This window comes from Physeter macrocephalus, chromosome 13 (assembly GCF_002837175.3).
Source record: "Physeter macrocephalus isolate SW-GA chromosome 13, ASM283717v5, whole genome shotgun sequence".
In the NCBI taxonomy this organism is placed as follows: domain Eukaryota; kingdom Metazoa; phylum Chordata; class Mammalia; order Artiodactyla; family Physeteridae; genus Physeter; species Physeter macrocephalus.
Window position 1 is genome coordinate 76358553 of NC_041226.1, and position 11668 is coordinate 76370220.

General features: G+C 46.2%; 1 protein-coding gene across 1 annotated transcript in view; it reads right to left on the reverse strand.

Moving 5' to 3' along the window:
* EFNB2 (ephrin B2) overlaps positions 1–4596 on the reverse strand; it is a 46253-nt gene extending 41657 nt beyond the window's left edge. Inside the window, exon 1 of the mRNA XM_024123230.3 lies at positions 4281–4596. Coding sequence (XP_023978998.1) covers positions 4281–4402 — 122 coding nt within the window. The 5' untranslated portion in view covers positions 4403–4596. The remainder of the gene's footprint in view (positions 1–4280) is intronic.
* Positions 4597–11668: the final 7072 nt, after the last annotated feature.

Here is an 11668-nt window from a genome sequence, read left to right on the forward strand (position 1 = left end):
CTTTAGGTCAGCAGCCAGCGAAGGCGGAGATTGGGTGGGCCCGAGTACCATTTCAATGATTATTTTCCTTACAAGAGCCCTTCTTTTTGTCTAATTTGCAGTGGGAGAGTTTAAGAATAAAGTTTTCATGAAATGCTCAAGAAATGTCCTTCTTAGATTTTTTTTTTTTTCTTTTCTGACGAGGGTCTCCAGTCTGTATTTCCTTCCCCCGCCACTCCTATTCCTATGACGCGTCATGCTGCAGTCATGCTGGGATCTCAAATCATTTCCCATTAGGTGACATCGCTGGGAACCGCTGCCAGATGGTGGGTGTCACCCTCAACCTCCCCGGCGCTACCTGAAGCATTTCAGTGCAAGGCCAGGTAGCGATGCCCCTCTGCGGGTAATTATCACGCTGACCCACCGACCAAAGGATTCCTCTCTGTAAATTTCCAGATAAGAGGTTTTACCGATAATTATTCTAAACATACCGTTTACTCTCCAGCTGACTCTGTATGGAGAAACCATGCCCATCGGCAGTTCTCAGCTGGTCTGGGGCTTGAGAGCTAATTTACCTGTCTCCCTGCTTCAGCCTGGGAGTCAGGGACACTTCGGAATGCTGGAGTCATTTGCATTTCTTTGCATCCTGGGACAAGTGTCAAGAGCTGCGCTTTGTGAAAGATTTAGAAGCAAGTGCTTAACAGAATCATCTTAACCTCCAGCTCCCGTTTCTGAGGCTCGAAGCTGTAATTGCTGAGGTTACAAAGTACAGTCCCTGGACACACGATTCCCAAATAAATTCTGTCCTCGTCTGAAAAGACGGCTCCCAAACATGTTGTGCGACCTCGCGGCAGCCCTGTCTTTGTGCTCTCCCTTCTCAGTCGTCCCGTGGAACAGCGACAGTCCATTACCTACAGTTTATCATCCTGACAAAATGTGAGGAATGTGGATGTGAAAGCACTAACAATTCCACCCCTTGGTGCTTTGGGCTTCTTTCCTCTCTATATTAAAACCGACAAGATTAACCCAAACGCAAACCGGGGAGCACAGTTCAAGGAGCTATTCAATCCGTGCTGAATGTGCATTTGTTTACCTACAAAAATAAGAATTTCAGACACAATGGAAGGCAGGCTGGCTTATATATGGTACTGAATGGACTGTTTAAACAGCACTATCCATTGTAGTTTGTTTTATCAATCTCTGACAGGTCCGTATTTATTCAGAGCCTGACTGCGGTGGAGCCCCATGTATTATAGGTTATCTGGATATTATCCAGCCATTCTTTTGTAGCAAGGCAATCAATACCAGGAATTCACCATTATGTAGGGAAAAATGACCTGGGAAAAGCAAAACGCTTGGTTAACTAGTATATGGTGCCTAGAGAATAGCACCCCTAGACATAAGAAATGAATGCTCTGCTGAAATTTTCAACAAAGTCAGTGTAATTCACTCTAGAATACCATACCAATACTTTTTTTAAAAGAAAGAGCCAACCATTTTAGTTTGGCAAAAACATCGTGCTGGAAAAAAATTGTTCTACTGAAATGCTAAGCCAGGCTTTGCTTTTCTCTCCAGAGTTAAAAAAAACAAACAAACAGAAAAAACCCAACAAACTACACAACCTGAATGGCTACACCTGACACAACTCTTCCAGAACCTGTGGGTGCAGTGATTACCGTTTCGGTACTTGGAACTTCTTCCCACTACTGCAAAAACTCTCGGGGGTGGGAGAGGCAGACAGTGTGATTAAAGTAGTTATGGAGACGGTGAATTTACAAAGGATTTTCTGGACCCTGTATCCCAACAGCTGCTGCACGCTCCCCTGTCCACCACCTGCTAAAAAAGCTGACCTCGGAATGAAACAAATCTAATTACTGATGGCTGCTTCATTACAAATGAATTGTTCCACAGTTCCGAGGAACTGATGAGCAACTTCAATGCCTTCGATTACCTTCCTGCCACATCCCATTTACTGGCCGAAACTTTTCCCTGGAAATAAACATGAAACTTCCCCAACAAATAGGGCAACTCCTTGGCACCGGGTTTTTAAAATTCATTCTAAAACTTAGAAAAGGCTCTTTCATATCATTCCTCCAGGAAGAAATCTTTCTGATCTCTCAAGCTAGCATTCAGCTGCATAACTTTGTTAAGCAGACCTTTTCCAGGGGACAAATTATCCCTTCCTCTAGGCCAGCCATTACGTGCGAGTTTTAAAAGAAATTCTACTCTTGAGGGCAGGAACAATCACGCCAACAGCAACATCGTCTGTGCGGGGAGGGCGGCTTCTCCAAAAGCAGGCCTCCAGGAGGGTCTAAATCAGTGGCCAGAGCTCAGAAAAACAGCCCGACCCTCACAGGAGGCTATGAGTAAATATCAGTCACTCCCCTCCGCCAGCGCACGAGGGAAAGAAGACATTCGTGTCGAAACCTTAGGCTGAAATAATGACTGCTCTACCTTTTTCTTTTCCAAGTAGGTATTTGTGATCCTACAAACCAGATAACGTCTACTGAGCCGAACGTTGAAGGGACTAATGGGAATTTCTTTAAACAAGACAGAAATGTAAAAATTAAATCCTGTTGGGGGGCGGGGAGGGAAACCCCAAACCAAAAACCGGCTCCCGAAGACGGTCGGCGAGCAAAAGCGCCAAGCGGAGCAGGAGGCCTGGCGGGCAGAGGCGCGGCCGGCGCGGCGAGCATCGCGCAGGAAAGAGTGACCCCTGGAGGCAGAAAGCGAAGCCGGCGGCTCCCGGCCCGGCTCCCGGCCCGGCTCCCGGCCCGGCTCCCGGCCCGCAGGTCCCAGCCCCACGCTTTCCCGCACCACCCGGCGCCTCACGCTGCGGTGGTGGACGAGAGCCGTCATTGCCGCGACTTTCTCAACAATTACGATGATCTTACACCCAGGGAAAAAAAAGAAGTCCATCCAAGATCAGGCTCCAGGGAAGGAGGCTGCATTAAGTAACTTCTACACAGGAGCAGTGCTGGGAAGTGCCAACCAGCATCCTGCAACAATCTCTGTTTCATCCCATTTACAGCGGTGACGTCTTTCGCCCTTTAATAGGGAATTATTGGTTAACATGTTGGTGAATTTGAAACTGACCACTCTTAAGAGTGGATGTAATTATTTAATTACGATGTGATCTTTAAATCGATCCCCCATCCCTTTATTTCTAAATCCATGGCCGATTTGCTCAACTTCAATTAGGTCATTGATTTTGCTTCTGACAAAGTATGAACAGCCAGTGTCTTCATACTTTCCCAAGTTTCCCAAGGTTAAAATTCCATGATTCTGTAAAATATTTTTGGCTAGGATTCGAAATGTATCCCCAGAATGAGGTAATATGCAACCCTGAATGCACAGACGACTACGAGTCCGGCCATATATATTTATGGATGGATCGCCTCTTCTAAATTCTAAATGTACTCTGGTTGCTCGGACTGAAAACCTCCGCAAGGCCTGGCTTGGCCCCGGCTGCACTGTTTGATAAAAGCAAGACGGATCCAAGGATCCCATTCCCGCCCAGGCTCCCCAAGCGCGAAGGCTTCAGGAGCTGCGTCGACTGGGCAAGGCCTTAATTAAGCTTTTGCAGACAGCGTCCCTAAGAAACCAGGTTAGCTGTCGGGACCACAGAATTCGGGGCCATCGGTTCAGAAGTGAAGGGAGAGGCCGACGTGCAGAGGGTTCCCCGGGAGCAGCCTAAGGCCCGTCTCCCGGGCGAGTAGGAAAGGGCCCGCCGCCCGAGTTGTCCCGAGCAGGCGAGCTCCCCGCGCACCCCCCGGGCAGGCGGCGCGGCGGCGCGGCGCCGAGGCGCGCGAGCTCCGGGCGTGCCAGGGAGCACAAGCTCCCTTCCCCGCGGGGCGCTCCACTGCCCCCCGGCCCGCGCTCCGCCGCTCCTCAGGAGCGCAGCATCCCTGCCTCTCCGGAGCCCGCCAGCCCCTGCGTGCCGCTCAGCCGGTTGGTGGCCCGGCTTCCCGTCCTCTGGAGGAAGTGAGGGTCAGGCCTCGCCATCGGACACCTTCCCGGACGCGACACCCGAGTCAACAGGGCCTTTTTTTTTTTTTTTTTTTTTAGCGCCGGGGAGCTCCCTGGGGGAAGGAGGACGAGGAGAGCGCCCCTTAGGGCCGGCGCTCCGGCTGGAAGGCCGAGCGGAGTCTCCACGAAGTACAATGTGGTGGGGGACCCGGGGGCGCGAGGAATCGAGGGTCCAGAAACAGGCTCCGCAGCCCGACCCTTCCTCCCGCCGGGACAGCGCGACGCGGCGGACCCCGGGGCGGCGATCGAGGGGGGTCGTGGACGCGACTTACTTGGAGTTCGAAGAATTCCAATAGATGGGCTCTAAAACTATCGATCTGGAAATCGCAGTTCTGCATAAAACCATCAAAACTCCCCAGCAGTACTTCCACACGGAGTCCCTCCTCACGGCCATGGCCAAGCCGCTCCCAGCTCCGCGCACTCCTGGCGTCGGAGGGACAAGGTGCGGGCCGGGAGCCCCAATCCTCTGGGCAGACAAGGGGGAGACGGCAGGCAGTTCCGGGGCGCGCCGAGCAGCTCCAGCGGACGCCGAGGCCGGTGGCGCTCCCCTCGGGGCCCTCAGAGCGCGGGGCGGGAGCGCACGCGAGGGGCGCGGCGGCGCGGCGGGCTCGGGGCTCCGGGGCGCCGCGCCGGACGCAGCTCGGACAGCCGGCTCCCGTGCGGCTCCAGGGTGCCGGGCGCGGGGCGGCAGGGAGGGCGCTCGGCCGGGACACAAAGGCCAAGAGACAGCTCGGCGGAGGCGGCGGGCCGCCTCGCACTATAGATCCAGGGGGGCGGGCAGCGGCCCGAGCGCGCGGGCGCCGTTTCGGCGCGGTTCCATGTCCCGGAGCGCGGTGCGCGGGCGGCGAGGGGCGTCTCCAGGCGCACAGAAGCCTCCACAGTCCTCGCGGCTCCCAGCCCGCGGAGCAGGCAGGAGGGGCTCGGTGCTCGCCGCGGGCGCCGGATGCGCGCGGGCCTTTGTGTGCGGGGAGGGCGCCGGGACCAGCTCCGCGCGCGTCTCCTCGCCTCAGCCGGCGCCGCCGTCCCCGCCGAGGAGAGTCAGCTCGGCCGGCGCGCTGTCAGAGCACTATAAACGCGGGGCCCCGCCCCGCACCGCGCAACCCATTGGCCCGCCGCTCGGCAGCCGCGAGCCGGTTGGGCGGCAGGCCGGTCCGTCAGCCGCCCCCGCCCGACATTGGGCGCCGCGAGGCGGGGCGCGGGCTGACAGGTGAGCCCCGCCCCCGGTCCCGGGCGGCGGCGCGAGCGGCGCGCGGGGGAGCCCGCGGCGGAGAGGGCCTTGCGCGTGCACCCGGCGCCCCCCGAGATGGTAGGGGCGGGCGAGTGGGGAGCGGGACAGTCCGGGCCACCTGTCCCCGCGCCCAGCATGCGCTCTCATTGCCCGGCAAGTGTCCAAACTTCAGCAGAGGGACAACGTCGAGGGCGAAACTTTCCCTGCGGAGCGGAAGGCAGTGGGCTTCCCGTGGGTCTCCCTCCTTCTCTGCAGAGCCCCCTCTGCGTAGACTGGCTCACACCCCGCTTGCGCAGCCCTTCGCCGAGCCCACCAGGCCTCTCAGTGATGCGTTTCACACCTGGTTTCGGTACCGAACGTCGGCTGGGGCCCGAGCTAAGTCAGTGGGGCCGGGAGACGCAAAACGACTCCCGGGGACGCGGCGCCGGCGGGGCAGCCGACTCCCGGGGCGCGGCCGCCGGGGCCCCGCTCCCTCCGCGCCTCGCTTCCCGCGAAGGCAGCACCTCTCCCCCGAGTGCGCGGCGGCACACCCGCGCCCGCCGCGGATCTTCTTAATTAGCCTCCGGGCCGCGCTCATACCTCCCCAGAGTGACCGGGAATTTAGGGGTGACCGTGACGAATAGCGCCGAAACAGAGGCGGCAGGAATTCTTCCATTGGATTCCCGGCGAAGCGCCTGCCTAAGAGCCTCTGGAACGAGCGCCACCGCGCCGCCGCTTCCGCGGACCCACAGCGCCCACTAGCGGCCGGCCTGCGCGCTCTGCGGGCGAGAGCACGACTCTTCGGGCCACCCGGACCCAGAGCCCGCGCAGCTAACCGCGCAGCTAACCGCGCAGAGGGTCCGAAGGAGTCGGCAGAGATGACCTGACCAACAGCAGGGAGAGCTCGGCACAAATCAGGCACAGTACAAATGTAACAGTTCGCAGTTTGAAACAAGATAAAGTATGCCGTATACCTGAAACATACTTGAAAAAAATTCCTTTCTACGCCAGGGTTTCTTTAATGTTTTAAAAGCAAAGAACCGGCCAGTATTCCTACAAATTCTACTTTTTGTTTTTAAGGCAAATCATCCACGAATTTAAATTTAAAAGAGAAAATATATATGGTAAAAACATCTCGTTTAGATACTTATTAGTTTTCCTTTCACTCTTCTTTGTAATAACTTTTGTAGGGCTTTATGGTGAGTTAAGTGTTCGTAAACGTTAATGTACATTTCAACTGGGAGTGTTACCTACTTGTGAAGACTAGTTAAGACCGAAAACACTAAGGCACGCGAGGTACCGAATACATTCAAATTATTCCAAGTAGATCTGTGAACGAAGAAAACAACTTTATTTTCTGCAGTTTCTAGTTTTAAATGAAAGCCTCCACTTTGAAGAAACGTTTTTCTTTAAAGGCTCAAAAACAGTAAACCGATTCGAAGTCATCGTCAGATTCCCAGAGGACTGAAAAACCAGGAAGGAGCAGGCGGTATTATTTCACAAAGGCAAAAGAGTCGTTTTCTAAAAAGCTTACAACATTTAAGGGATTCATTTGAAATTTAATATAAAGCTAGTTTAATATACTCTTTTAAAAGAACTAAAACTGAGTGTATCTCAGTAGCTGTTTCACATTTAGCAAACCTATATTGTGAAATTTAAGTTGTGAACTCTCAGCACCTACATGCTCTCTCGCCAAGTAAACTAGAGGAAATAAAGGAAATTTGCATTGTCTGAAAATAACCCTGGCTCCCATTTTTAGTAAATCTGATACTCTCAAATCCAAAGCCTTTTACCTTGGGAAAAAATGTAAATGTACATGTTTAAACTGCTTCCTTTTTTTAAAACAAAGTATTTGACCAAACAATAAAACCCTACACAAAGATTCCTATTGTATAACTTTAGTGTGTGAATATGTATTAACTTACTTTCAGTAAATATAATAAGCTGTAGAAACTATGTGAAAAAGTATCAGCAGTAGCAACTCCACTGCTCTTTAGAGTAATTTCAGTAATTAAAAGCATCACCTCAAGCCACCTGTATCTATTGTACGTATATCATGCGAGGAAAAAAAATCATCTGCGTGTACAAGACAAAGTTGAGACTTCAAATCCTCAGTCACCTCGGTTGAATACCTCTTTGTATTTGGACTTTTGTTTTACAATTGTTGGAGAAACGTAGTTATTTTTGAAAATCTGTAATTCTACCATCACATATTTAACCCGACATCAAAAAATAAGATTTTATTTCAGCAAAGAAAGTTACTTCAGCTGTTTCCAGAGTTAAGGAAGAAATTTCTAAAAACCTAATTAATAAAAATTGGGGGGATTTCAGAGACACAGCCAAGTATAAATGTTGGATATAAATCTGAATAAATGTAGAATGAAGTGGCAAATATAAAAGTTGGATAGTTCCAGTTTTAAAATAAGAGGGCAATGAATTTTGCCCAAGTAAGTGTGCCTTACTAAATAGTCAGGTTTCTGCCCCTTTTGAATCCATATGCAAGCTTTGGTCTTTAGAACTTAGAGTTGTTTCTTACATATTCCTTGTACAGTAATCCACTGATTCTAAGATGTACTTCGAAAGGCATCTTTAACTCCTATAAAAACAAAGAACAAAAAAAGCCTTATCTAAATGTAACGTTACAGAAAAATTATTGTGATTTATGTATGTTGATTAAATCTTGTCCAAGCCATGAACTTTCTACATAGCTGGAAGACTCTATTAAACTGCATGCAGTTTACCTCATACAAGTCACTTAAGTTTTTAGAACTCTCCCACAAAGGACACTTTGCTCAGTTTATTTCACGGGAAGACCTTTCAAAACAAGAGTAAAACTCCTTAGATCAACTTCGCCATACATTTCTGTCCATCTATCTGCTTCTAAAATTCCTATTATTACAAATTGTAGCATGTTAGTATCTACTTATTAGTTTGGTAGGAAAAGCATTAGTCATTACATGGGGCTCTTGGTCAAAAGAATCATTTTTCCCTTTGGGAAGTTTCATAACTCATACCTTACAGACCATACCTATTCTTTATGGAATCAAAACCACCATTATTTTCCACTACAGTAATTTAAATCTCTAGCTCAAATTATCATTGCTTTTGTTAACAGTATTAATGCAAAATCAGCCTATGTGGAAAGAATACAGGTTTGGATCCAACTAGGTAGGGTAACTGGCTCAAGACCTCATTTCCTTATATGCAAACCAACAAGTTAAGAGGGCCAGCCATTTCTAGTCACCATTCTAAATTGGCCTAGGTAGTTCGGTGGAGATAAACACACAGGTAACAGCTAGCTGTGCAGTTTTATCACTCATTAACTTTAGCATTTCTGTGACTCCCACTTTGTGGACTGATATGATATAGACATACTGTATGGTTATAATGAAGTTAAATTCTGCTCTCAGCATATAAGGGGTATTACTGACAGCAGTCATAAGGAGACAACCCATCAAACCATTTCTGCTCCTTTATCCCACCTTACAATAAGCTATTCAACGGAACCAACTGCAATTATATATTCCTTTGTTAATTCATGTTGTCATAAATTTAACTGATGGTGAAAGCCTGGAAAATGAGGAAGGCAACAATCATCATGCAAATGTATACAAAGAACAAGCCCATTTTGTTCGAACCCTAATAAACCAGGTTTAGTGATCAGCAGCTGTATTAATCTTAGACGATACTGACACTACTGAACACACACACACCTTTGCCTGAGTGACAGTAAAACTACTGAACGTTGATTTTACTCTTTTACTCTGAAACTTACTGGCTTCAGACGTGGAAAGATAAGTATGTATAAAAAACAAAACTGTTCCAACATCCTCTGGTCAACCACTGGAGGCTCAAGTAAGGAACAATCTTCTTTAAAATGACGTCCCATGAATTTCAATCATACACACACCAACTTTAATTTCTCTTGGGCCCTCTGTATCCCCCCTTCCATTGCTTCCTAGCTGCAAGTCAGTTACTCTAGTAATTATAGATACACTATATAATAGATCAGACGATGCCATCTCATCATCTAAAAGCCAACTATGGCAAATCTGCTACAAAACATACAGTGCAGTGTTATTAGCAAATTACTGCACCACTAGCAACTCCCTGACTATGGACAACAGAACGTTAAACAAAAAAAACAAACCCACCCTCAAAACATAAGAGTAAACAAGAAACATTACAAATAACAAAGGTGATGGTGAAGAATCAATACCGCCACTACTGGCAATTCAACAAACGAAAGAGTGGGGCCTCCTGCCTGGGCTTCAACACCCATCCTAGATTTTTTACCTGCGGTGGTCCTTCTGCTAATGAATAACACTCTGGTATCTGAGTGTTTATAAGACTCCTGGATGGACTGGCAAGTCTCAAAAATTAAGATACACTTTTCAGAATTTCTTATGGCCAATACAAAACAGATGGATGGTTCTGGGGGTAAAGGAGCAGAAAATTGGGACAACTGATAACAGAAGCTCTGGTTTTATTAACAGCTTTGGAGAAATTTTAGTTAAGAAGGACCCGAGTATAAAATGAGGCATTAGAAACAACATACAGAGTTCAATTGGCCAGGATTCTATACTTATTTTACCTCAGAAAATTAAAAAGTACAAATTTCCTTTTGCAATTTTTTTTGGGGTAAACTATTGTTATTTTGGGGGGAAATTCTTGAAGTACTGGTGGCCATACAGAAAAGCTATGGACATATGTTACTAGCACAACTAACTCAGAAATTAACTGAGGACACAGAGAGCCTAATTTGCTACATCTTCGTAAGAGAAACTGGAGCAGTAAATTTTTAACTACAAACCCCTTCCCCTCTTTGCAAGCATTAAAGAGTCCTCACACATAGCTAATTTAAAGGTTTAGTTTATACAATTGATTTAATTCTGCAAACTCCACAATATAAATGGCAATAACTACATATATTAAATACTGTAATAAAAATAAACAGTCATTAGTTAATTCTATAATGCATTAAGAGCAACTTTAAAAAACAAACTGTGAATAAAGGCATACTTAATAAATTAGGGAACATCTGAAATACTAAGTTTGGGAAAGAATTTGAACTTTTATAATATGTATACAAAAGCAGTGGAAACAAATGAAAACAAATTACTACACATTGCTGTAGCACAGAAAGGATTGGGTGCGTTTTATTAACAATGACATCCTCTTTCCTGCAGCCTGACACAGGAACAATTCCATTATCTGATGTGAGTCTCCAACAGCAAGCAGATACTGCAGCATGTTACTAAGCAACTTACTGTGATTTCACACCATATGTGGCAGGAAGAAATTTTTTTTTAATGAAAAGGCAGGCATAAGCTGATTTCTAGTATTTTTAAGTCCAGGCTACTCTCTTAGATACAATGTTTAGAACACTTGTATACCAAAACAACTTTTAAATAAACATTTCCAAAAACTTGCATATACAACTTAGGTACAATGGTTCTGCACCAAAAAAAAAAGTTACATTAAAAAAAAAAGTGTAAGAATCATGAAATAATTAAAGCTAACCTAAATTCTTCAGGTAAATAAAGTGAATGTTTTAGAGTAATAGGTTATCATGTTTACTAAAAGTCAGTTCTCACTAGAGTTCATGCCTATTTAAAATTCTATCTTTAAAGATATTTAAACCGATTTTATTGTTCCTTACCACAATTAGACTTATGGAAGAGCTCAAACTAAAGCAACAGCATTTTTCTTAGCATGCACAAACAAAATAATCTACCATTTAGTCATCTCATGAACTTATGTCTTCACGTTTAAAAGACTGATCAAACTGTCTCAAAAATACTGGAAAGTTTCTCTACTTTGATGACATGTCTGTGCATCTCAGGCAGCAGTTTTCTATCCATATCCTTTTCTTGAATACATGTTTTAATACCAGTTCACTTAAACATATGTAAAGATAAATGAGGCAGATTTTAGTGTATCAAAGTCATCCATAAGATATAACATGCAAAAACAAAACAAAAGCTTGTAAGTTTAAATGTGTTTGTCCCCCCAAAAAACGTGCAGGTACCCTACACTGAAGATGATTTGACTACCTTATTAGCCTTCTGTAAAAGTACAAAGCTAAGTTCTTTCTGATGGCCCACTTTGAAAATAATCTAAAATATTATAAATTTTTAGAATCATTCTTCTAGTCTTTATTAAGTACAATTTGTGGTAATAATACTTATATCCTAAAATAGAGGCACAGGATTGAGAATTTAAATCTTTTTCTGGGTGCTTAGTCTTTCTTAACAGTAATACTGTTGTCATAATTTGTTGTATCAGCATAAATTAGATTATCTGTAAAATAGCCATTAAATACTAATTCTCAAATATATTTGATGTACGTACAAATCCTATGTTAAAAGTAAAAAGAAATATACAGCATAGTCCTAGGATTTCTAGATTGTTGACCATCAAAAAGTAAACCACCCTCTTTTAAGACTTAAC